Consider the following 27,646-nt stretch of genomic DNA (forward strand, 5'->3'; position numbering starts at 1 on the left):
ATACTTAGATCAATTTAAAGTCAACATAAATCCAATTTTACTTCTGTAATATGACTCTAATGTTTGTTTAAGTGAAATATGACATTTAAGAGGAAGATAAGATAGGAGGGACTTGATTTTATGCATTGAGAACTGATTGGATTATGAAAAGTCTGAGGGGAGGAGTTGAAAATGAAGGGTTCTTGTTGATGTCAACAGAAAATGAAAGTCATTTCAGAGGTGGAGCAAGTTATTATATTTGGATGAAAGATTATAAAGACAGACAATCTCTTAATTAGAATAACATGCACCAATGAATAATTTACAATTAGACCAATATAAACAAATATAACTATAAAACTAAAGGTCAGTTTAATCTGATGTTAACTTTAACAGACATAATGCCTACACAAAAGCACTTCAAAAGCAGCATTAACAGGACAACGTTACTATTCTACTGCCTGAAGGGAGAAAATATGAGAGAAGACAAACAGCCCGCCCCTCATTCATCTCTTTCTTGCTTTCATTCGCTTTTTCTTTCTCCTTCTCTCACTCGTCTTTTCTTCTTTACCCATAGTGAGGAAATTGCATTTCATTCACTGAGTTCTGGAACAATATAGAGACTTTCTCTCCAGCTGCCCAATAACAGCCAGAGAGAAAAACTGATTGACATCGAAGAAATGAGTTTGTCTGCAGATGATGGAGCTGTTTAATATAGATTTGAGAAGCATTTTAAACATATTAATAAAAAGTCGCCAGCTCTCAGTGAAATGACCTCACTGTAGCGTGAATAAAATCACTATAAAAACCTTTCTTTGGATCAATTACTGCAATTTAAAGAATAATATTTGTGAATATTTGTTTTCGGCAAATATTTTGCATTTGCAATTGCATTCTTAGGTGCATCCATCCAGAATAGTTAAGTCATATTTCACACAATCAAAAAAAAAAAAAACAAAGGAAAAGAAAAGAAAAATCAGAAAAAGAAAAAAATATTTAAGTATAAAGTCTTTTTGCATGGGGACCATGACAATTCATGACAATTGAGAAAATCCAAAAAGTAATACATTTTAATATTCTTTTCTTATTTTCTTCTTATTTTTTTTTTTTTTACTTTTTGGTAATTTCTCTGTTTGTTAATTCAAATCCAGAAAGTATCCATATACTGTAATAATAAAAAATATATAATATATTAATAATAGATATATAATAATAAAACATTATTTAATATGGTATAAAATGAATATCATGAATATAATTTTTTTCCATGATGATATTGTTGTACTGCCTCTAATTTATGTTGATTAAAGAACAAAAAATGTATTGCAAGTGACTTTCAGTAACGAGAATCAACAACTAAAAGCTTAATCGTCATTAAAAATGGTCCTAAAATAGGCTTTAGGCTTTATTCTGGTTATAACTTCTTATTTTTTCCCATATTTCTTTTAGGGTGAAAAGTGACATTCAGGATGTTTGTCAACCTCTTAGATGGACACACACACACACACACACACATACAGAGAAAACACAAGAAAGCCTGTTGAAAAGCTCATACTCACAGTCCCCGCAGTCGGAGCCAGATTTTCTCGATCTGGTCGGGTTGTAAGTACTTGAGCGAGGTGCTTTCAAACTCCTCGATCTCTCTTGTGGGAGACTCCATGACGCAAAGATGGGAACAAAAACCTAATCCCAGATCCGGAGCAGAGGAGTGACAGATTCCCCTTTTCAGATGAGCTGCGGTCGGGACGCTTCAGTCATCATAGCCCTGTTCTCTCCTCCTGTCCCTCGTGCTCCACTCCGGTCTGAGCACGGGAGCGTGTGACAGTACTGCGGTACGATCTCTCACTCACTCTCTCTCTCTCTCTCTCTCTCTCGATCAGAAATACAGCGCGGCTCAGATTAAGGCAGACTCCTGATTTCATGAGTGTTGGTGGGAGGGCTTCAGCGTGACTAAATCCTCCAGCAATGATGCCATGATCAATAATGACAAACTGGGTCTCTTCCCATAGGACAAATCACAAATGAAATCTCTTTAATATCTCAATGGTTTCTCCTAGACAGCAATGGGATTAAACAGAGCAAATGGAGGCTTTTGTTTGAGTCCCACAAGAAAAAGAAAAAAATAATAATAAAACCAGTGTTATTATAATTAACTAAAACTAAAACCATAAAAATGCATGTTTGTTATTTGAAATGAAATAAACATTACCTGTAATAAAATTTTAATTAAATTAGCTCCCTTTAGTTAAAGATTAAACAGAAGCCATTTGAATTAGGGGACAAACCTAATCACTTGTTAGCTCGCCAACTTTGATGTATGAGAGAGCTTAAATTCTTTCATTTACATTTCATTAGACGAAGTTTCTCATTTCTGGAATTATGTTAAAAGTAATATTCCTAATTTTGAATCTTACCAGTCCCCTGAACATCTTTATTTATGCATGACCTCTGACCTCAACATGAAGGGCATCGTTTCTAATTTTGTTGAATATTTTAATGGCTCTTCTACACAATATTTGAAGATGTCCTGGGAAATGGATCTAGACATAGATATCTCAGAGGACGCCTGGAACGAGGCTCTCCTAAACATTAGGCTCTTGCTCCATTAGCTCTCATTTTCAATTTATTCAGTACAAAGATGTGCACTGATTACACTATTCTCACACTAAGTTACATTCTATATATCCCTCTGTGTCTCTATTGTGTAGCAAATTTAAGCCCAATGAGGGCACCTTAGTTCATTTATTCTATTTTGCCCTAAAATACAGACATTTTGGTCTTTTACTCTGAGGTACTTAAGACTGACCTTCTCTTCGATCCCCTTGTTGCAATATTTGGCTGGGCTCCTTCTCTGGAGCCTTACAGTTGAAACCAAGTTCAGAGAGTTGAATATGGTATAACAGTAGCAAAGAAGACAATTCTGCTGCCATGAAACAAAAAAAGTGCCTAAATTTGTAATGTGGCTTACAGAGTTGTGTTATATACGGAAAAGATTAGATACGAATTAGCAGGTAAACCAGAAGACAGATTTGGAAGTCCTTTATTGATTACCTGGCTGTTGATCACTGATTCCTGAAGTTAACTCACTGGGCATAAATGATGACAAAAGCTTCATTTTTGGATGAACTATTCCTTTAAAGCAGGGTTCCTCAATAGGCGGCCGCGAGAGAAAAATGTTTGGCCTTGGCTAATTTCAAATAATGTGGCATGAAAAGTCAAACCCAGCATCAGAAAGCAACATCAGCTTACATTGTGTCTACACACCGTGACTGGACGCAAGCGGCGTGGTGCGTCACGAAACAAAATACAATAGAACTTATTAAGTAAGGAAATCTACACTGGATGCAGCACAGCACGACAAATCCCAGACAGAAAACTGCTGACTCCTTCTATTTACGACGTGCTGACACAATGTTCAAATGATGTGCAATGCTTTGTCTCGTCCAGAATAGATACGATGTGACAGCTAAAACAAGGCAAGTGTGAAGTAAAGAAAAGGGGACACCGAAAATAGATGATTCAGATGTGAATGGACTGTTTTAATGCAAGTTTGCTTTAGCCTGATTTATTTTCAAGATCTGAGGTATTGTTGCTTTCACTATGGCTATAAAGATCATGCAAAATAATCTACAAACTCACATTAGACACTTTTAACATTGAATAAAGCATATAATCATTACCTGAGATGATCAGGGTCATATTTTGCATGTTGTTACTGCCGAGACGTCGCAGGAAATAAAAAAAACATGTCTAAAATAGAATTCTGTGTCGCTTGTCACGTGTCGCAGGTGGTAAAGACAAAAAATACATGGAAAAGATACTTTTTATCGTGTCATATCACGTCTGGTTGGGACACACAGTGTTACAGATTGATACCCAGAAAATATCTAAGTATAAAAATATGACTGCTGACAGATCTAACAGCTGATTAGGGAATCAGTTTGGAGAGGAGCAGGAACAGTTGATTTGCATGGCAAACACTGAGATCCAGATTTTCTGTTTGTTCATTTGTTTTTAATATTCAGCAAGTTCTTCTCTATCTAAATGCAAAAATGTTCACAATTGTTTGAAAAAAAACAGACTACTGGTGGAAAAATCTGAATATGTATCTTGTGACCATCTTTTGATTATTTTAACAAAAGCAACAATAGCTGTACATCCCACACTATACAAGACGCTGCAATGGTCAAATATGTTCATTTATCATGTTCACTTGAAAATGATTAAGGAAAACAATTAGTAAACTATTAACAACCATGCAAACTGATGTGAAAACACCCCTGGGATATGAAATAACTGCTATGCAATAAAATGTTGTTGTATTAAGGGACGAGATGGGAAAAGGAGAAATTAAAAGGAGTTAAACACACAAACTGTGACTAGAGAGAAATAAAGAGGCCAATCAGTGTGCAGCTGAAGAGCGGAGTGAGATTCTACGCCTGTTAGATGAATGTGCGGCCCTACTGTCAGATCCACATTAACACTCTGAACGCTGCTCTGTTCTCTGCTTCCACTTACTAAATCAGCCAGTGATTGCTCACTCTTTCTTTCAGGACTCACAAATGATAAACAGATTTATCTTGAGGATCAGGAGACGTCTTAGAGAACAAATTGTTCTGAAATTGTAGAGTTTCAGAAGAGATCTCAACATCTCAAAATTGTGAAAAGAAAATAAATTAATATTTTCAATCAACGATGATGCATTAAATTAATCAGAAGATTTGTTTAAATGCTTTTCTTTTGAACTTATCAAAGAATCCTATCTATCTATCTATCTATCTATCTATCTATCTATCTATCTATATATATATATATATATATTTATATATTTATATCATGGTTTCCACACAAATATTAAGCAGACTGTTGACTGCTGTCAACATTGATAATAAAAAAAATTATATGTCTTGAAATGCAAATCAGCATTTTAGAATGATTTCTGAAGGATCATGTGACACTGAAGATTGGATATAATATATATAGGGTCATTCTGTAATTTAGTATACATTTTATGTCCAATGATGATACTTTTTTGAAACAATTTTGTAAAGAGATATAATTGTATCTATTGAGAGAATACATATAATCTCACACATATATTCTGTGCATCTTTTTCAGTTTGCTTGACATTGTCAGTTACCCTTAAATTGCTGTGTCTTTTTTTTAAAAATTGAATTCAAAATATTGAATGAAAAATGCTAAAGCCAACATTAAACAAACAAACAAACAAACAAACAAACATCTCTTTAAAAAAAAAGAGTTTCCTGTCAACTATGCTGGGTATTTTATGGTTTTCATTATTTTAATAAGTTTTTTTTTTTTTTGTGATCAAATGTTTATTGAAGGAAAAAGAACAACAAGATATTAAGCATTTTAAAATCATAAGCAACAGTCAACAGAAAATATGTATATATATCTATATATACACACATGCACAAAAACAAAGTATACACATACATTGAAATATACATAAAAAAACAAACAAACAAAAAAAACCAAAAAAAAAAACAAGGGGAATAACTCGATTTCAGGACCTTGAATTAATGAATACACAGAGTAAACCAACTTGAATTAAATCAGATAAAGAAAAGAGATCATCTCACCCAGGCTTTTAGTGATTCAGAAACAGTATACCAGTTACAGAGAGCCTTTTCATTCGCACCATTAACTCGAGCAGTAGACAATTCTAGAAGAGTCACGTCTAAAAATGTAAGAATCCAACATTTAACAGAAAGTGAATGAGGAGGCTTCCATCTCAATGCAATCATTTTTTTAGCAGCTGTGAGGCCAGCTAGTACAGTGCGCTTATGCTGGTTATTAAGGTTCAATATTGTTAGGTTATTCAGTAACAGGACAGGCACCGTTACAGGTATCGTTGCTGAAACCAGATCGGATAATCTGGATGCCACCTGAGTCCAAAATTGAGCAACAGGTGGACACTCCCACATCATATGTAAGAAAGTGCCTGGAACCTTCAGAACGCATTGGGTACAGGTTGGATCAGTTAATCTCTTCATTAAATGGAGTTTACGAGGTGTTAAATACGTTCTATGTACAAAGTTGAAATGTATCTGCTGGTGGTCAGGATTACGAGAGGCCTCCTTTATATTTACCCAAACATCCTCCCAATTAAATTCTGGATCCAAATTTGGGCAGTCACATCTCCACAGCCTATCTAAAGGCAATTTGGCATAAGAGGCCTCTAATATAAAGTTATATAATATGGACACCAAGCCCCTATTATTCCCTTGAGCAATAATCAACTTATACAATGGGTGTACAAGCAAAGGTTGCTGCCAAGGAACACCATATGCTTTGAGGGCCGATCTAAGCTGTAGATAAAAGAAAAATGAGGATGCTGGCAAATTGAATGAGTTTGCAATGTCTTGAAAAGAGCACAAACCAGAATCATTATAAATGTCTTTCAAATGACGAATACCACTCCTACTCCAATGTGAAGGAGGAATGGGTCTGCCTCCAATTGTCAATCCTTTATTACTAAATATGGGAGATTGTGTATGCCACTTGCAAGAGACCTTGCATCTAGATTCAACTAACCTCCAGGTTTGAATAAGATGGGAAACTATGGGACCAAAGCGCAGCCGACATTGCTTATTTGATAGATTCCATGGATGCACAATATGTTCTTCTATCTTGCGCCAAGAGACAGGAATATAAGGGTTAAACCATACAAGCAAAGGCCGAAGTACAAAAGACCAAAAATAGAACTTACAATCAGGCACTGCCAAACCCCCATCTACCCTCTTCCTTTGTAAAGTAGTCAGTTTTAAACGTGGTCTCTTTCTATTCCAGATGAATTGGGAGATATTACCATGGATTTTATTCCAGAAGTTGACAGCAGGGGAGAGGGGAATCATAGAACTAAAAAAATTCAATCGAGGCAAAATATTCATTTTTACAATAGAGATTCGAGCCTGCAGAGAGTTGGGCAGATTGATCCATCTGTCCAAATCTCTCTTGATGTCCTTGCCTACTTCTGAAAAATTGTGCGTCACAATGTGGTTCAAAGAGGGAAAAATTTGTATCCCAAGATACTTAAAATGCTGAACAACAGCGATAATGGAAGGGTACTGCAATATTTTAGCAGACTCATTTAAAGGTAAGAGGGCAGATTTAGACCAGTTAACCCTGAAACCAGATAAATGGCCAAACTCTTCACAAACAGACAGCAGGCTAGAAATAGACTGTACTGGATTTTCCATGAAAACCAGAACATCATCTGCATATAATGCTACATGATGCAAAGTATTGTGAATGGAAATAGGTTTTATCTCAGTAGATTGTCGAATCATCTGGGCAAGAGGTTCAAGGGAGAGGGCAAAAAGAGCTGGACTTAAAGGGCACCCTTGTCGTGAAGACCTAGTGATAGTAATTGGTGAGGAAAGTAATTGTCCTGTGAGTACTAATGCTGTGGGATTAGAGTAAAGAACCTTAATCATATGTATAAAACCCTTACCAAAACCCATATTTTCCATAACAGACCACAAGAAAGACCACTCCATCCTATCAAAGGCCTTCATTGCATCCAGGGACAACACTGCTGAAGGAACCTTAGCATCCACTGCCGCATCTATTATATGTAGAAGACGCCTGACGTTATCCACTGCCAGTTAATAAAATTTAATAAAACCTGTCTGATCACAATGGACTAGCAAGGGCATGTGATCCTGAATGCGCCGGGCAAGTACCTTTGCATAAATCTTTAAAATCGGAATTTAACAGACTTAATGGCCTATAGTTTACGCATTCTGAAGGATCCTTATCTTTCTTTAAAAGCAGAGATATTAGGGCAGTATTGACATCTCTAGAAAAGCTGCCTTTTTCAATTGAAGTCGTTATCATGTCTAGAAGCAAGGGACCTAATTTATTCCAGAACACAACATAAAACTCAGGTGGTATCCCATCTAAACCAGGTGATTTATTTCTTTGCATAGCAAGGGCAGCCTCGTTCAATTCTTTTAAAGAAATGTGGCTATCAAGTAGAGTGGAAGCATTTGTTGCTAGCCGTGGTAGATGTAACTTTTTAAGAAAATCACTGCATCTATTCTCTTCAGGCTGAGACTCGGATTTGTACAAATTGGAATAGAAGACACGAAACGTCTCGTTAATTTGTTTGGGTTCAGTTGTGATAATGCCGGCTGAGGATTTGATGGAGGAAATATCGGCAAAATGTTCATTTGACCTAATTTTCATAGCCAAAAGATGACTAGGTCTGGACCCATGGAAATAGTAACGCTGTCTAGTTCTATGGATTAAAAATTCTGAGCGTTGCTTCAGAATATTATTTATTTATTTCTTAACAAGGTCCCGTTCCACTGCTATCCGTGAAGAGTAATTGCTCTGTAAAGTGGAATCAAGTCTAACAAAGTCTGCTTCAAGAGCTTGCAATTTGGCAGATCTGGCTTTGCGAATATTGGAGCAGAACAGTGTAGCATTGCTTCGTATAAAACCTTTTATAGCCTCCCATAATATTCTGGGGTCATCAACGGAACCCACATTAAACTTCAAAAAATCCTCTAATTGAGATAGGAATTGTGTCTTATATTCATCATTCACCAATAAGGAAGTATTGAATCGCCACCTAGTGGCTCGCTTGGATAAACAGCCCAACGTAGCGCAGCACCATATTCCTTTGTGGTCCAAGAGGGCTATAGGCAATAACCCAGCATAATCAATTTTCTGGAAAAGTTTAGGAGATGAAAACAGAAAATCTATTCTTGAAAACGTTTTATGTCTGGAAGAGAAAAAAGTATAGTCTTTTGAAGAGGGATTGAGAGATCGCCATACATCTACAAGCCCCAAACTTTTAGCCCACGAATGTAAAGCGGCAGTAGCCAATTCCTGGTCTCTGGAAGCAGTCGAATTTGACCGATCAATATTGACATCCCAGACTGCATTCATATCTGCTCCTATTATGAATGAATAATCAGTCAGATCTAACATCGTTTGTGTTAATGTATCATAAAAGCAATTATCAAATGTATTTGGTGCATAGATAGATACAAGAGCAATCTTTATGTCATACAGTTCCACTTTCGCAATAGCTATTCTTCCTGCTTCATCCGCCCATAAGTCCAACACCTTAATTTTGAGATTACGCCTGCAAACAATAGATACCCCTTTGGTTTTTGTACTAGCCGTAGAGGAAGCAATAGTATGATAATATTTATTAGCGATACGACCAGAATCCTTATTTAGCAAATGAGTTTCTTGTAAAAGCGCGAGATTAATTTTCTTTAGCCGGAGCAAGGTTAAGACACTTTTCCGTTTATGTGGTGCATTCAGCCCATCGCAATTCCATACAAGAATAGATAATTCACCCATAATCATCATGTACAGTTCTCACAACAACCACTGGCAATCTAAATATAAATTGTATTTTGCCAGAAGCTACACTCACTGAAATTGCAATAAAGGTTTCCTCACCAAATATTGCTAAGCGACGTGAATATACCCCAAAATACAATATTAATACAAAATCCAATGAGTTTCCCCTATAACACAAATACATCAACAACAAAAACAGTGAGAGAAAATAGGACAAAACAAAATCAAAGACGTAAATAAGAATCACATACAGATCGTATTGATCCGTGACCATTTATGGGTACGGGGCAGCAAAGATAATTCAACCCAGAATTGTGTAACCATGAAAGAACCGTTGAAAATACCAAGATTTCTTGACCACATAATAGTGCAATAGTACAAAAATAGGCTAAGTGAAATACATCACTATACTACTGAGCTTGTAGGCCTACCGGGACTAACAACTGTGAACAAGTGAGCTTACACTTAAGTTGTAGGCCTACATTATTAGAAACATATGTACAATAAAACAAAACAAAAAAAAAACAAAAAAAAAAAAAGAGGGGGGGGGGGGTAGTTGATCGCAGGAATTGCGTGTGCAAAACAACTTAATCCACGGCCTATACATAAATTAGAAGGTCTAAGGATGAATATTCAAATAAATGAATACACAGAATTAAACTTGCGTTTAAGGCCACTTATGGAACTGCTTCAATATAATAAAAAAAAAAAAAAAAAAAAAAAAAATTCCAAACGGTCTACCCCATCGTTTCTGCAATTGTGTAACAGTGGCCCAAGAAGTAAGTTAAACAACAATACGGATCCCGACAAGACTCCAGCTTGAACAATCACTGGTCGCTCGATTCAGCATTTGTGCCTTCAGTTTCCACCGGGACATCGTCTGCATTCGAGGAAAGGGGAAGCACTGCCGGTAATGTGTGGATAAAATCCTCAGCATCTGTCGGAGACTGGAACGACTCTACTCGACCACCAACCTTAATCTTCAAAACGGCAGGGTAGAGAAGGAAGAATTCCACGCCTTTGGCTCTGGCTTTATCCATTGCTTGAGAGAAGGCTAGGCGGCGTTTAAGGGTGTAGCTGCTGTAATCAGGTAAAAATCTCACCCTCCGACCATCAATAGTGAGAGGGTTTTTCCTGGCAGCCCGAAGAATTTCTTGACAGGTGGTAAATCGAAGGAGATTGATAATCATTGTGCGGTTGTTCGCTCGACTCTTGTTGTCATTATACACGCGATGTGCGCGCATTATTTCACCCCGGAGGCTACCGAGGGAGGGAAACCACTTAGGGAGCGATTGCGTCAGGTATTGCACTGCATTAGACCCTTCCAGAACCTCTGTCAGGCCTGTGATCCGAATGTTACACCGTCGACTCCTATCCTCCATGTCCGCCAACTTGAGCTGCATCTGTTGTAACGTCGCTTCTTGAGTGGCTAGTAACTTTGAGTTGCCTTTAACATCCGATCGTATTTTCCCCATCTCCGCATTTATGGTTCCAATGCTGTCAGACAAAGTCACCAAATGGGTCTGAATAGCACACAATTTCCCTTCCGTATCCTTTCCCATTTGTTGAAGTTGGTCAAAACGTGATTCAAGATAGTCGCGCTGTCTCTCCAACACTGATTCCGCAATGGCTTCCATATCAGTCCGATTTCCCTTGTTCTTAGATGCATTAGACGCGGATTTTTTGTTCGATTCAGCCATCCTGCTCCAAGGGTAATTATTATTCAAAAACGGTATAAAAATAAAATGTTTCAACGGAGAATTACCGACCAAATGAACAATTCTGGGTGAGGAGAATCAAACTACGCCGCCATCTTATCCAGCTGATCACGTGACTCATTATTTTAATAAGTTAAATTCAAATAAACATTAACATTTCATGTTATCTGATCAAGAAGATAACATTTGGTTGGCTACAAGGCCTGCCTTTATAATTATGATTCAAAATGTCAAAATTGTCAAAATTGTCAATTATGTTACCTGCTAAGAACATGAAAAATGATAAGAATATACATGGAGTTCATTGCTTCCCAACAGTTTAGCTCGATGTTTATTTCAAAAGCATACAATGCACTATAAATGCTTTTTATTAGCATTTTCATCCGAATAAAAACATGATGCCACGTTGTGGTTTGCTTATGTTACCTTACACTGCTCTCGTCGAAAATCAATTGATTAAGTTTCTACCTCCTTTTGTTTCTTGTGCTTTTGTATTTTTCCATCTGCTTCAAACAATGGGGCCATTATATAATGGAGTTTCCTGGACCCTCCGAAAATCCAATAAGGCAGAAAGCTGGGCTGACCGGCCTGAGACTAATGCATAGATCTAATTCCTCATGCTGGAAATGTTTTTTCTCCAGGGAGACATTCAGGGACAGCTGTTATTGAAAGCCGAGACACAGCAGATTTTGCTAAACATGATGGTGTTCATTGGTAAAATTTAGAGCTAAATCAGCCATGCAATATTGAAGAAGTATACATTAAATTTAATTCAAATATCCAACATATAGGCCTAAATCTCAATACCAAAAGTGTATCAGTTTATTAAAAGTAGTTGTTGTAAAAATCATCATCTAACACCTTTATATAAAGAACTTACCTCTCATCCCTTATTAAAAACAATTATCATTCAAATAGTCCTGTCTGTTTCTCCAGCTCTGCTTATTTCTGATGATGATGATGATGACTCTTTCACAGGCCTTTCAATTACCTGATGCAGGAGGCAGGAGATAATGCCAGGCCAAAGTGTCAAAGACACATCGGCAGCGGGCCGCTTTCGTCTATGGAGATGCTCTCGCAAGCACTTCCCTCCATCTACTCTGAGCTCTTCAAAGGTCTTGTTTGAAGGTGCTCTTTCTACTGGCTATACTCTACTCTTCTTTTCTTTTAAGTGAGGTTTATATCGAGAGTGTGTCAGGAGGCGAGATTAACGTCACCTCCTGTGAGCCATCACATCACCACTAAACACATCAAACTTGACCAGCGGCATCTCCAAACACTATCAATCTGACCAGCTTGGCTCATGAATATTAATTAGCTGACGTGATGCTCACTCAGTAGTCCTTGCTAAAAGTGTGAAGGTTTATTCAGACTATTTTCAGACAGCATTGTTTCATGGCTGAAAACGTTTATTTTGTCCTTGTGCAGTGGCCGAAATCATTGATTATAAAGATTCATTCTTGGGGTTTGTAATTTTTTGTTTTTGTTTTTTATTAACACTTTTACTCAATATGAATGAATTAGACTGATTAAAGGTAACAGTAAATACATTTATAATGCTACAAAAGATGTTTATTTCATATAAATGTTGTTCTTTTGAACATTTTATTCATCAATTAATCCTTAATTTTTTTTAGCTCTCTTAAATATTAAGCAGCACAACTGTTTTCAGCACTGATAATAATCAGAAATGTTTCTTGAGCAGCAAATCGGAAAATATTAGAATGATTTCTGAAGGATCATTTGATACTGAAGACTGGAGGAATGATGCTGAAAATTCAGGAATAAATTATGTTGGGTGGCGCTTAAAGCATTTCCTTGGTTTCCGGTGTAAACAAAGCAGCGCTGCACTTATGAACTTTAATATGCATTATAAAGAGGCAAGTTGAAAAGAAAAATACCATCTAAACTTTTCTAAAGACAGTAAATTCCCCTCAGACATGGATTCATAGAAACTATATCCCTAAATGAATCGTGATTTGTTTAGCATCTCAGACGATTTGAATCACCATTATTTGAATCGATTTTCAATCGGCTTACATCCCTATTAAAAATGCAACAAAAACATTGAAACCAGAAATTCAGATACTAATGAGAAACACTAGACAAGTTCTACTACACTTTGGCCCTAAAGAAAGGCTCTCTAGATCCTCACCAACGACAAATGGTTCTTTAAACAGCTTTAGTTAAACCAAATCTAGCCTACAAAGGTGAAAGTCTCTCAAATGTCACAGGTCAATACCAGTGACAGTGTTAACAGAGGAAAGGTCTCACAGGAGGACGTTAGAAGGTCTCTCTCTAATGAATGTGAAAGCACTGAAGCAAAAGAGAAAGCACAAACCATTTATCTGATGCATAGTGCACACAAAAATTACAAGAACTTTCCCCCAAAATATATAAGATTCAGCGAAAACAGAGCATAACATAAAGGTCGGAGATGCCAAACGAGTCCCAGATGAGTTTAGGATGAGTCAGAGACCTAAAAAGTCTCATTTAGTTCCAGCCAATGATTTAAATTTGGACATTTTTCCAATAGTTTCGTGCATTTATTTCTTCAGGGAGCTTGCTTGCAGATGAATAGCTGTATTTGGGTTTTGATTTAAGGTGTTTTTCTGTCCTACTGAAGAATGGCACTATTATTCTTATACTCATCTGATCCAGATGCGTTAATGAGAATATAACAGCGCTGCACATCTTTGCTAAGCAATATTAAGAACATGCTGAACAAATTGAGACATCTCGTCTGTGAATGTTACAAATCGCTTGCGTCACAGTAAATGTGTCTGTAAAGGCACGCTGTCAGCAGATCGCCATTAAGAGTGCACTTGCTAATGAGTGCCGTCTGAAGGAGTGATTTTAGCGTACTCCTGCAAGCGGGTATGAAAAAGTCATTCTGAAGTGCTAAAAGATTCAAATTTGATTTGCCCATTTAATGACCAAAATCAAATTAAAAATTTAACAACAGTAGGCCCTGCTGAAAAGATGGACCTCTTCCTGGGGAAAAATGTCGTACTTGGTGGTCAGGTTATTAAGTTGGTTTTTCCAACCCAGTAGCTGGATTTTTGCTTGCTCAAAATAACTTACCAGCTCTAACCAGACCGACTGAAAATAAATAAACAAAAGCCTAAATAAATGACACTAAAAATAGTTAAATAAATAGAAATAAATGGCAATGAATGGCAATAAAAAAAAGGATAAATAAATGAAAATAATATATGGCAACAAATAAATGGCTAAATAAATGTCAATAAATAAATATCTAAATGGATAAATAAATTGGAATAAAAAAAATGTAATGGCTTAATAAACAGAAATAAATGGAAATAAATGAATGGCAAAATGAATTGCGATATATAAACGCTAAATGGCTAAATAAACAAATAAATAAATGTCAATAAATAAATGGATCAATAAATGGTAATAAAAATGTCTAAATAGCTAAATAAATGAAAATTTAAAAAGTCTGAATGGCTAAATAAATGACAATAAATAAATGGCTAAAAATGAATGAAGGAATGAAATAGAATAATGGAATGAATGAATTACTGAATAAATTGAGTTGAATTATATCAAGATTGAGGAAAACAATTTGAAATGTGGAATTATCCTGCCACAGAACAGGTCACCCCTGACCCTCAACTCAATATATCATTCAAGATATCTGATCACATGAAGCTTGTTTCTGTGGTATTGATTGATCAATGACATTTTCACATCCACTGTAGTTGATCTATTATCTCCTGACACACTGACTTTGGATAGACTATATTATAATTTGAGAAAGAAAAAAATGAGTGATGCTCTGTTATTACTTTGACTTATTTTGACTTACAGTATTAGAATGCTATCTTTAAGATACTCAATGCAACGATCTCAGAACATCACACACGGTCAGGTTCCCTGATTCGAGATGTCAGTGATCAAAGATAATGGTAAATGATAATGAGGTCTTTCCTCTTGACCTCTTGATGACCTTCGGCATAAAATGGCAAACTTCATCCATCTATGGTTTGCTAAATCGATACACTGGGACAGTAGAGCTTTGATGAAGTGACCAGGTCAGCAGCCCCATCAGACCCCCAGCTGTGTATTACTCTTACCTAGTTTCATTCATCAAACAAACTAATTATTATTATCCATCATCATTATTATTATTACTATTATTGACAATGGGCTTTACTTTACAATACAGTCTCCTGCATGTCAAATGACTGTTCTCTGAACAAATGACTTAAGCTTTTTTCTTATGCCACTGTCAAACAATGGCATCTTATTAGAGTATGATAAAATGCTCTGAACCGAATAAGACCTCATCAGAATGAGGCTAAACTAAATCAATGGAAAAAAACAACAGACTACAAAAACAGTTCCTTACTTTTCTAAAGTTGAGGAACTCTTGAAACATCTGCAACAGTATTGCTCAACCACAAGTATGAACGTCATGATTAAATACTTTCAAATTAAGCACGTTAAATTGACAGCCCTACTAATTATACAATAAATCACATTTATATCACACCCGGTCTGTTTTCTCATTGTCTGCTTTTCCAGGGTATTGTAATATCGACAGGTGTATGCTAATGAGTCTGAGCAATATTCCTCTTATTAATTAACCCTACGATAGCACCCAACATTTCATACTAACAATGCTGCTAATGAGCATGACTGCATTATGACAACAGGCTTAGGAACAAACACGCCATCAATAACAATCATTTTAAGGGCGGCAACTCTGTCGGAGCACGTCTTAATGAATTTTTCATGAAAATAATCAAATACCACTCACTCCATCAGGTAGATAAAACTTTCTCCTCTAATGGTGTGCTACAAACTAAAGTCTTTTAAAAACTTTCAAGGATGCAACACCTTCCTCCACTGATTAGTCCAACCTACTGTATTTCAACTAATTCATCTTAAATCCCAAAAATACAGCTTTTTTCTTTGTCTCAGCAGAGTCAGACTGCAAGAGTCGATACGTAAACTCTTTAGTGATCCATCAACTGAAAAAGATTTTCAATTATCTGTCTCTAACTGCTGCAAAAATTAGAAAAAAAGTATTTCAAAGTAATTCGACTATAAAACAGTTCAATGCACATTCAATGGACACTGTGTAAACAAACTGAAGTGCTAAGAGTCTGGTTCTATGTTCCTCCCTTCCCTTCTGAAGTGCATTTGTGTCTCAATGCAAGCACCTTGAGTATAAGTGGCAGCTGTTTTCCACTGTAGCTAAGAGACGCCTCGCGAGAAAACATGTTTTCTTTACTTTTTCATTCCTGTTTTTGGCCTTTAGGTTTACTACTACAACTAAAAACTAAAATGCATTCTGTGCATGTTCGTAGCAAAACAGCAAAAGGACTGAAAAGCATATATATATTTATTTAATGTAAAGCCTACTGTATCATATTTGATAATATACACAAATTTCTAAGGCCTCTAAATTATTAACATGGTCAAACTTTACTGATGTACACATGTCTTCAGTTTACTTTTATTAAGCAAGTAAAATGACTTTTAATTGTAAAAACATCCACCAAAGCAAACAAACCAAAGCAAAAGGGATGAATGAACATTACTAAAAAACTTTTCAACAATGTGCTGGATGTTGTTAATACTTCATTTACAATTGTAATAGTGCTTATCTAGTGACCCTGTTTGACCCCCAATTGTCTGTACCATAAAAAAACAATACATAAATAACATCATTCTTTTTAGATCTTAAAAAACATTATTGACAAACTATACTTCCCAGAAAGCACACGTTTTATGGAGCAGGTTAACAAATCAGACTTCTATAGGTGCCATTATCAATAATTAGACCGATCTGCCCTGTAGTCAAATCCCATAACCTGATGCCTGACGTCAGCTTCTAGGCCCACAAGGAAGAAAACTGACTAATAAGATCCTCCTAGACAATTAAACCGACTACTTTTGCTTGAACAGGAGGTTATAACATGTTTCTCCTGTGAAAAAAAAAAAAAAAAACAGTAATCTCACCTAGACTTGAGAAGAGATCTCAAAACCAAAGTATGTGATCTCAATATGGGAGAAACGTTTGAAACTAAGTTGATCATTGAAATATAACTGGGAAAGCATTCCTCAGGATGCTGTTCCCAGATCAGTCCATCCTACCAGTGATCATGTGACCTGTAAAGCAACCATTGACCATCAAAAAAAAAAGAGAGAGATGAACCTGACAGCAGTTTTCTCTGTTGCTTCTGGGACGTCTGTTGAGGGAAGCTCATCTGCCAGGATCTCTTCTATTCTGCGTGGATCGTCTGGAACGTCCCTCTGAACTTTGACCTTGTCCTTCTTGCACGTCCCAGCAGTGAGTGTGTTCCATAGTGCACTCTGAGACTTTGAGCCTGGAAACAAGATGAATGAGAGTCAAAGAAAGACTTAAACACATTCTCTCTCAGAATCTTTAGGGGTACAACAGCTTGTCACTGGGGCAGAACCCTCAAAGGGACACCTACAGTGTTCATAATAGTACCAGTGACAAGCTGTCATGCTTTTTTTTTCAGTATACTACTATCTAAAAAAACAACACATTATGTCTTGTCTGCCACAATATGACAGACTATAATCCCCCTTGCCCCCCTTCAGTAATATGGCAAATATTACTATTAGTACATTTCATCCCAATAGATTTATTTTCTTTCATATTTTATTGCACTACAGCATTCTATTTATTATTATTTGCTTTATTTGTACTCACTTAATATGCACACACAGATATGCTGCAATTATTTTGACAAAGTTAAAAGAAAAATTAAACAACTTATTTTTGCACTCATTATGCACATATTCTGTATATTAACAATGAACAAATCCCATTCGTACCACAATATGACAATCTATAATCCATCAATCCATTACCCTTTTTTTTTTGTTACACTATAATATTTTATGATTTATTTTTTGCACCCACTGTGCACACAAAAAATTTTTCAGATATGCAAATTTTGATTTTTGATTGATTTGACTGATCTTTTTTTATCAATTCATAATGAAATTATTACATGTTAAGCCATTTCCCATTCCTTTATTATTATCATTATTATTATTTTAAAGTGTTCTGATTCAAACTAACAGTAATGGCATCAGCAGACCAACATTCTAAGACTAAAAATGTACTTAAAGCCTCCTCTTGAGAGCCTAATGGCTCAGTTGTTGATTCATAGTAAATTATATTGATATGCTCCCACCAAGCCTGTGCATATCATTATCATTATCATTATCATCACAAGCTCATGCACTCATAATGTTGTTATTGAGATGTAATCTGTATACCACCTCTGAAAAACTAGTTACTTTGGATGCAGTATCATGCAGAAAAGTTATCTCTTGAATTTCTTGATAGATGCTACCATCTAGTGGCATGCCCTTGTAAACTGTAATGCCTGTTAAGAACACACACAGCAGCCATCTGACGGGTTAATGACCAATATTAAGTTAAAAGACAAGTCCCAGACCAGCGCTTACATGACAAAATCACTGTGACAAGATATTCAAGTTTTCATTAGTGTTTTTTAGTATCAATATACCATTAAAGTTTTTCTTAATATTTTTAGTTTTCTTTCCATTTCAGCTTTTAAAGGTTTAGTGTGTTTTCATTTTTATAAGTTTTTGCTTTTTTTAAAAAAATGTCTTTATTAAGATTTAAGCTTTAAGTTTTCCAAAAAAGCATTAATATTAGAAGTTAATGATTTAATGACCAGAAACTAAGATTACGAAAGTCACATAAAAGTTTCAGAGAATCTGTGAGGTCTAAAGTTTTTTATTTGACTCAGCATGGAAGCTGAGACCCAGACTATGCCCATGTTTATGTGGTCTAGAGAGATCTTAAAAGCACAAAAGAGGAAGACTCCAGCTCTGCTAACAATGTTTCCATGCTTTCTAACTAATGAACCTCCATGAGTTTACCATGACTTTAGTCATTTGTGATTACTGGACAATGTTTTTTAGAAGTTTTAGTTTTCCATGACCGCACAAATCCTGTGGTAAAGACATGCTGTAAGTGTTTCTGCAGCACTTTACAGAATAAAAGCATCTGTTATATGAATAAATGTAATTGCAAATGTGCTCTTTCTACTTCATTTCACCCTTTCTCTTTTGAATATGAAACAAGACATAGATTTATACAAAAATTAAATGTAGGTAGGGCAGTGCGAATTTGTTGCTTTCTAAAAAAATTAAATAAACATACTTACGTGCAAACCTCGCCAGCGGCCTGCTGTTTGTCTCCACATCCTCATTAGCCACTACAGAGAAAAACACAGAGTTATATGCTGGCATTACTCTGTGTGTGTGTGTCTAAAAAAACATAAAATACCTTTTTCGAAAGCTTTTTTCAGTGGCTTAGTACAATACATCATTAAAAATCCTTTTTTTGCCCCCTTTCTTAATGTGTCTTTTTGCATAATGTACAACCCGAATTCCGGAAAAGTTGGGACGTTTTTTAAATTTTAATAAAATGAAAACTAAAAGACTTTCAAATCACATGAGCCAATATTTTATTCACAATAGAACATAGATAACGTAGCAAATGTTTAAACTGAGAAAGTTTACAATTTTATGCACAAAATGAGCTCATTTCAATTTTGATTTCTGCTACAGGTCTCAAAATAGTTGGGACGGGGCATGTTTACCATGGTGTAGCATCTCCTTTTCTTTTCAAAACAGTTTGAAGACGTCTGGGCATTGAGGCTATGAGTTGCTGGAGTTTTGCTGTTGGAATTTGGTCCCATTCTTGCCTTATACAGATTTCCAGCTGCTGAAGAGTTCGTGGTCGTCTTTGACGTATTTTTCGTTTAATGATGCGCCAAATGTTCTCTATAGGTGAAAGATCTGGACTGCAGGCAGGCCAGGTTAGCACCCGGACTCTTCTACGACGAAGCCATGCTGTTGTTATAGCTGCAGTATGTGGTTTTGCATTGTCCTGCTGAAATAAACAAGGCCTTCCCTGAAATAGATGTTGTTTGGAGCGAAGCATATGTTGCTCTAAAACCTTTATATACCTTTCAGCATTCACAGAGCCTTCCAAAACATGCAAGCTGCCCATACCGTATGCACTTATGCACCCCCATACCATCAGAGATGCTGGCTTTTGAACTGAACGCTGATAACATGCTGGAAGGTCTCCCTCCTCTTTAGCCCGGAGGACACGGCGTCCGTGATTTCCAACAAGAATGTCAAATTTGGACTCGTCTGACCATAAAACACTATTCCACTTTGAAATAGTCCATTTTAAATGAGCCTTGGCCCACAGGACACGACGGCGCTTCTGGACCATGTTCACATATGGCTTCCTTTTTGCATGATAGAGCTTTAGTTGGCATCTGCTGATGGCACGGCGGATTGTGTTTACTGACAGTGGTTTCTGAAAGTATTCCTGGGCCCATTTAGTAATGTCATTGACACAATCATGCCGATGAGTGATGCAGTGTCGTCTGAGAGCCCGAAGACCACGGGCATCCAATAAAGGTCTCCGGCCTGGTCCCTTACGCACAGAGATTTCTCCAGTTTCTCTGAATCTTTTGATGATGATATGCACTGTAGATGATGAGATTTGAAAAGCCTTTGCAATTTGACGTTGAGGAACATTGTTTTTAAAGTTTTCCACAATTTTTTTACGCAGTCTTTCACAGATTGGAGAGCCTCTGCCCATCTTTACTTCTGAGAGACTCTGCTTCTCTAAGACAAAGCTTTTATAGCTAATCATGTTACAGACCTGATATCAATTAACTTAATTAATCACTAGATGTTCTCCCAGCTGAATCTTTTCAAAACTGCTTGCTTTTTTAGCCATTTGTTGCCCCCGTGCCAACTTTTTTGAGACCTGTAGCAGGCATTAAATTTTAAATGAGCTAATTAAGAAAATTAAATTTCTCAGTTTAAACATTTGCTACGTTATCTATGTTCTATTGTGAATAAAATATTGGCTCATGTGATTTGAAATTCCTTTAGTTTTCATTTTATTAAAATTTAAAAAACATCCCAACTTTTCTGGAATTCGGGTTGTAAATATAATGAAGCGAGCTGCTGGAAAAGGCCGCTTTAAAACGACTTCAGCCGCCATTATATGAGCCTTTCATTAGAAGGGCAAACATGTCTATTTACAGTACTTAATTTTAATTTATAATAACAAACTGCTTTTTCAGATGGAGCTGTTTTTTGCATATTGCTATGAGGGTTGCTATAGGGTGTTCTAGAAAAAAAAGCCTCTATGCAAGTCTAAGTTTTTTTTTTTTTTTTTTTTAGTTATTTGATTATTCACAAAAATCATAAACTCAAACATGTTGTGCAAATAGATTTATATCATTCATGAGCCAAACTGTGTGGGATGAGCTGCAAAGCAAAGTGTAATACTTGAGGTGTTGTTATCATTACATAAACCTAAAACTGTTCTGTAATTCAAAAATATATTTATAAAATATTAGATGAATATAAAAAAAATAAAAAATCTGGCAATGAAATGTTGATTTGTCTAATAACTGAAATAAACTAGTTTCCAAAGCACCTTTTTGTTAGTTTTTAGTTTTTTTTAAGTAATGTATATAATGTATAACATTATTCTAATGTATATATTCTAATATTTTTTTATATATTTATTTATTTTTAAGTTTTTGTAATTTTTAAGTTTTACTTATTTAAGTATTAATAAAATGTTTTATTTTTTTATTTTTTTTATTTTTTTTATGTTTATTTAAAATAATGACATTTTTATGGTTTTATTTTGAGTTAATTGCTTTTTCCAAGTTATACATCTAATATTTATATATTAATAGTCAACATTTTATATATTTATATTTTATGGTTAAGATACCAAGATAACAAAAAAAATAAAAATGAAAAAATGAAGTAAAAACAAATAATATAAGATATGTATTAAAATAGAAAGAAAAATAGAAAATTTAAATGAAAACTTAAAACGTAAAACATAAAAACTTGTTCAAAATGTTATATAAATAAATACTATAATGAAAAACTATATAAATGATAACACTAACTTGGGGTTTGAATAAACATCTAACTCCAAGTATGTGCAATAGTATCAACAATGCATGCATTTGCATCTTACTACAGCAACAAGAGTTCAGTTGGTGCATTACTACAGTATGTGTGTGTAAATCTAGTCAATGCACAGGCTGGTTCAAAGTTGAAGAGATTCTTTAGCTGGTTTGTGAGAGCTGCTTCAGTGCATTAAATGTAAATCGCATTAGCAGGCAGTGCATAAGTTGTTTGAGCTGAGAAAAATCATAAGATGCATTAGTGAAGTAAAACACCACACAACCCCCATAAAGAGTCATGACATTCCGTATCGAGACCAAAACACACACACACACACACACACCCACACACACAATATGTTTCTCCAGCACGCAACCCATTAAAAGCCCTCATGGGTGACACCGAAGGCGGAGAGGAAGTGGTCACGCTGCTTTAGCCAATCATCATTAAGTCAACAGCAGCTCGTGGTCACACTCCACTGGACCTGATTGACAACACGTCACACGTAATGAGCTCAAAGCAAACTGAGCAATTGATTGCTGGGCTGCTTAACCATGACGACAGGCTGATGTTTGAAAAAGCCATAAAGCATTATGATGTGAGATTCCCTGCTGTGATCTTGTATAAAGATCAACTAGATTATCTACAGTGTTAAAAGTGAATTAGTTAGAGTTTTGCACGTAAGGAACTTCCTTCTATAAATACATCGAGACAGACAGTAAAAAATCAGCATCTCACACCTCTGATGTTTCCATCATAACACCTTTCCTGACCGCTGTCATCCCACGTGGATGTGTGTTTCTCAGAAAATACATCTGATCAACAGGACGGTGTTCTATAACTAATCTGTTCAATTTTACAGATTAATTGGAAATTTAGATTTTGAAAAGATGAGTTGAGAGGCTAAGTTAAATGCTTGTGTTGTTATCATTAAGTAGAAATCGTTTTCTGTAACTGAAAGTTGAAATAAAACAAAATATAAATATTAGACTAATAATTTACAATAAAAAAAACTGGCTAAATAAATTGTCAGCTAATGGAATTAAGATTAAGATAAAAACAAATTAATGCTAAACAGAAATATTTGTTCAAATAAATATTTAAATATATATATTTTAAATTATATGGTTAAACGGTTATTACACAAAAATATCTGTCAAGTATTGTGATAAGCTGTAAAAAAATTATTTTATTATTACATTTTTTAATGGGTCAAACTGTGTGGTGAAGTTAAATACTTGTGTTGTTTTCATTAAGTAAAACTATTACAAATCGTTTAAAATAAAATAAACAATAGACTAATAATTTTATTTAAAAAATGAACAGAATTCTGTTTAGGTTAAAGCTCTATAATGTATAAAAAATTTAAATACACAAATTGAAGCTAAAAAGACATTATATTAAACATAATATTAAACATGTAAATATTTTAAAATAGATTATTAGATTATTCTTAAATATCTCAGTTGTTTCTCATAGACAGCAATGAAATGAAATGGAGAACAAACTGAGACTTATGTTCAAGCTTCCTGCTTTTCTGACTTTCACTGTTGAGAAAAACACTCACACCTCCTCTTAAAGCTATCTCAGCGATGTCTCAAACTGTGCTCAGAAGTCAGACATTAAATAAAATAGAAATAATTAATAACTTAAAATTACAACAAAAACTTGCCTTGGCAACTAAATGAAATAAGTCGAAGCACCACAATTGCTGAAAAAATGTAATAACCTAAAATAAAAATAATAAAATAAATAGAAACAAAAAGGTAATAAAAATGCATATAGGATTGCAAAAATGTAAAAAAATAAAATAAAACTGAAAATATAAAAATCTCATTTAAAATGCGAGTAAATACTAATGATATATAATCGATGCCATAATAACACTGACTTGACTGAAAAAGTATAAGTATAAGCAATAGTAACAGTAATGCATGCATTTTAACAACAACAAGATAATGCACACTTCCGTGTTTTCACATCTGTACCCTCTCAGACTGTGCTCTGAAATCTCGACATGAACTCAAACATCTCTCTTCAAATGATCCCCGATTCTAATTAGATTTCCAGGCTGCAATTCACATTTATTTTAGACTTCTGTATGTACTGTTGTCTTAATGTAGAAGAACCGCAACAGAAACATCAGAGACGAAGCTGATAGTTAAATGAGAATTCATTATATCTTATACAACATGCAAAAACAATAGTTTGCTCTGAGTAGGTTTGTGTTTGATTGTGTATTGTGTGTGTGTGTGGTCAGGTGCATTTTACTCTGGTTGCTATGGCACCGTAGAGTTGTGTTCACCTAAAAGAGTCTTTTCAGAAATCAAACACTCACACATCACATCCTGAAATCAACACATCTGTATGTATAAACACTGATGTCTCCCCTGTACATCTGCAGCTGTGATGCATCCCCATCAAACCCTGATTCTGTCATCGGTTCGTTTCTTACCAATGGTGAAGCTGAAGCCGTCGATGCTGAAAGTGGCACTTCTGCCTTTGGTGAAGCCCTTTTTTCTAGAGTCCATTTCTGACATGTTTCCCGAGTAAATCCCAAAGTTGTGCACGAGTCTTTTGTCTCTTGTTCTGACCTGCTCTCACGCTCTACTCTCAGAGACACGATTTCTCTTTTTCTATCATTCTCGTCCTCTTTCGCTCTCACTGTCTCATTATTTTCTCCCCTCTCAACAGAGCATAACATAACACACTCTGCTCCTCTAATGTTCCTGCGAAGCACATTTGAAAAAGAAAAAAAAAGCAGCTTTTTTCCACGCAGCGTGTGAGGATGTGCTCGTGTGATTTTGTCATCGAAATGCAATCAAACCTATTTTGAATCGCTGCGGATTTGTTGAACACATTCCCAGAAATGCATCTAGCCGTCAGGTTTAAGTGTATTTTAGTAAAGTGTGTATCATTCATTTCTATTCAAAGACTTTCAAAGACAAAGACAAAAATGTTTTTTAATAAAAGATAGAAAACAATTGAGACAAATAGTCAGGTGGAGGCCGAGATGTTATTTGGCTGTTGTGCTGAAATAATAGCTGAAGTTTTGGAGCTTTGATCTTTTTGTCTGTGTCTATAATACATTGGATTGGAAAAGCCACAAAATGATCCCCAGCAGGCCAGTGGTGTAAATGTCTCAGAAACAGACTTCATGAGGTGGCCTGAGGCCTAGCTTCTTCTAGTGGGCCCATGTTCTCACTGCTCGGCACTCTGGAGCTCAACTGGCATTTGCCATTGAACACCAGAATTGGCATGTCCAACTCTGGAGCCCTGTGCTTTACACAGATGAGAGCAGGTTCACCCTGAGCACATGTGACAGATGTGAAAGGGTCTGGAGAAGCCGTGGAGAACGTTATGCTGCCTGTAACATCGTTCAGTAGGACCGGTCTGGTGGTGGGTCAGTGATGGTCTGGGGAGGCAAATCCATGGAAGGACGCATGCAGACCTCTAAAGGCTAGACAATGGCACCCTGAATGCCATAAGATATCAGGATGAAATTGGACCCATTGACACTGGTGCAGTGGGTCATGGGTTGGTCCTGGTGCATGACAGCCTCAGGTGGCTAGAGTATGCAGCATGAAGGAATTGATATCATTGAATGGCTCCCACGCTTGCCTGACCTAAATCCAGTAAAACACCTCTGGGACATTATACTGTAACTCAGACTGTCCAGGAGCTGAGTGATGCCCTGGTCCACATCTGAGAGGAAATACCTCAGGCATTCATACAAGCACGTGGGGTCATACAAACTACTGAGTAACATTTTGAGTTACTGCAATTAAACTTCATCAAAATGGACTAGCCTGCTTCATTATTTTTTTAACTTAGATTTTCGGGGTGTCTTTTGAATTCAGCCCTCTTTAGGTTGATCATTTTCATTTTCAAACAATTTAGCCTCCATTCTTTCCAAACACATTACGCAGTCCATATCAGTATAGATATCCAGCACATTATTTTTCCCCATTGAGATCTGTGTTTTCAAAGTGTTCCTTTAATATAAAGCAGTGCATATTATTGTATTTAATATTATAAATGAACTAATTAATGCATATATTTAGGATTTTCATATTCAAATATGTATTAATATTTTTGGAATGTAATTAAAATAAATGTATTTAAATCTCCAGGGCTGCTTTTATTTGATTAAAGAATACAGTAAAAAATGCAATCTTTTTAAATATTATTATTCTATTTTAATATATTTTAGCATTAACATTCATTCCTATAAAAAAACAGAAGTCTGTAAGATTAATATACAATTAATATGTTAACCATGAATAGAATAGAATAGAATAGAATAGAATTCATGATTAACATTAAACGCTATAAGCATTAACCACTTTACCATCCATAAAAAACAGCAGAGAGGGAATTCAGATCCCATTCTACCATTGTTTGCAACAGAGAGTCACACATATGGGAAACAGTCCTTCTTCTCTAGATAAAATAAGATGTAATTCATAGCTTTAATGAATGCATATGAAGATATTTGTTGACTGTGTGTGCTGTTTAGTAGATGAGATTCTTATAGTGGCAAGCAAATCTCGTCTGGACTTTCCTGAAAGAGCTTTAATGAGCTTCCAGTCATCGCTGAAGTTGTGAGCTTGTTTGTTTTCGTGTGTGAGGTCAGCTCATGTATATGATGTCTCGACTGTGAATGCTGGTCACTAAGCAACCAGCCAAGGCTTTTACCCACAGCATTAAAGAGATCCTGAGGTTAATGTAATGCAGTGTACTGGACAAAAGCTGAGCTCATGTTCACTGTGAACATGAACAAATCCACACTGTTATTTCTAGTGTTTATAGTATGTGTTGTGTGTGTCTGTGTGATGTGCAATATGAAGGATGCACTGTAAAAAAAATAAAATAAAAAAATACTGTGGTTTTTCAATGTTATCATGTTGTCAAAAATGTCATGTTCAGTGTGTTACTTGCCATTTCTTTGTAATTAATCGGGCAATTTACTATAGGTTGAGTTGAAATTGTTTCTATCAATTTCTTAGTAAATGTATTGGTGGAAATATTTATTTCTGAAATCTGCTATAGAAAATGGAAACGGTTAAAATTAGAAAAACAAATGTTAATAAGTGTATATTTTGGGTTCTGGAAGAAATATTCTAAAGAGCCATCATTACATTAATAATTACTTAATAATAAACAATAGCTAATGATAGGCTAATCATAACTAATATATAAAATAAATAAATATAGATAGTATAATAATATACAAAAATACTTATAAATATTTAATACATTATTTATTTCTACTTTGTTTTCTTAGTTTTACTTATTTAAATGTTCTTTCTGTTCCATATATATATATATATATATATATATATATACCAAGAGCTCCTGAAAAACCACAACAAACGCCTCATGTGTTTGCGCACACTTGGCAAATAAAAGCTCATTCTATTCTATTCTATTCTTTTCTATTCTATTCTATTCTATTGAAATCGGGCTTCTTGTGGATTTCCCATTTCTATCACAAGAGGGGAACAACGCTATTATTTATAGATAATTGAGACTCCTCAGCGTTATATTGACACACCAGCGCTTCTCTGCTTATGATTCATAATCTGCAT

The 27,646-nt window shown here is 35.5% G+C and overlaps 1 protein-coding gene across 3 annotated transcripts in view; it reads right to left on the reverse strand.

Moving 5' to 3' along the window:
• LOC132096063 (dual specificity calcium/calmodulin-dependent 3',5'-cyclic nucleotide phosphodiesterase 1C-like) overlaps positions 1–27,646 on the reverse strand; it is a 70,974-nt gene that overhangs the window by 32,989 nt on the left and 10,339 nt on the right. The window contains exons 1-3 of one of the 3 annotated variants that reach the window (XM_059501187.1): positions 24,511–24,595; positions 19,256–19,306; positions 17,236–17,407 (exon numbers count right to left, since the gene is read on the reverse strand). In XM_059501187.1, coding sequence (XP_059357170.1) covers positions 17,236–17,407; positions 19,256–19,306; positions 24,511–24,595 — 308 coding nt within the window. Of the gene's footprint in view, positions 1–1,538; positions 1,814–17,235; positions 17,408–19,255; positions 19,307–24,510; positions 24,596–27,646 lie in introns of those variants that run through there. The other 2 variants (XM_059501186.1, XM_059501188.1) reach the window with 2 other exon arrangements.

Source organism: Carassius carassius, chromosome 20 (genome assembly GCF_963082965.1).
Source record: "Carassius carassius chromosome 20, fCarCar2.1, whole genome shotgun sequence".
NCBI classification, from domain to species: Eukaryota; Metazoa; Chordata; class Actinopteri; order Cypriniformes; family Cyprinidae; genus Carassius; species Carassius carassius.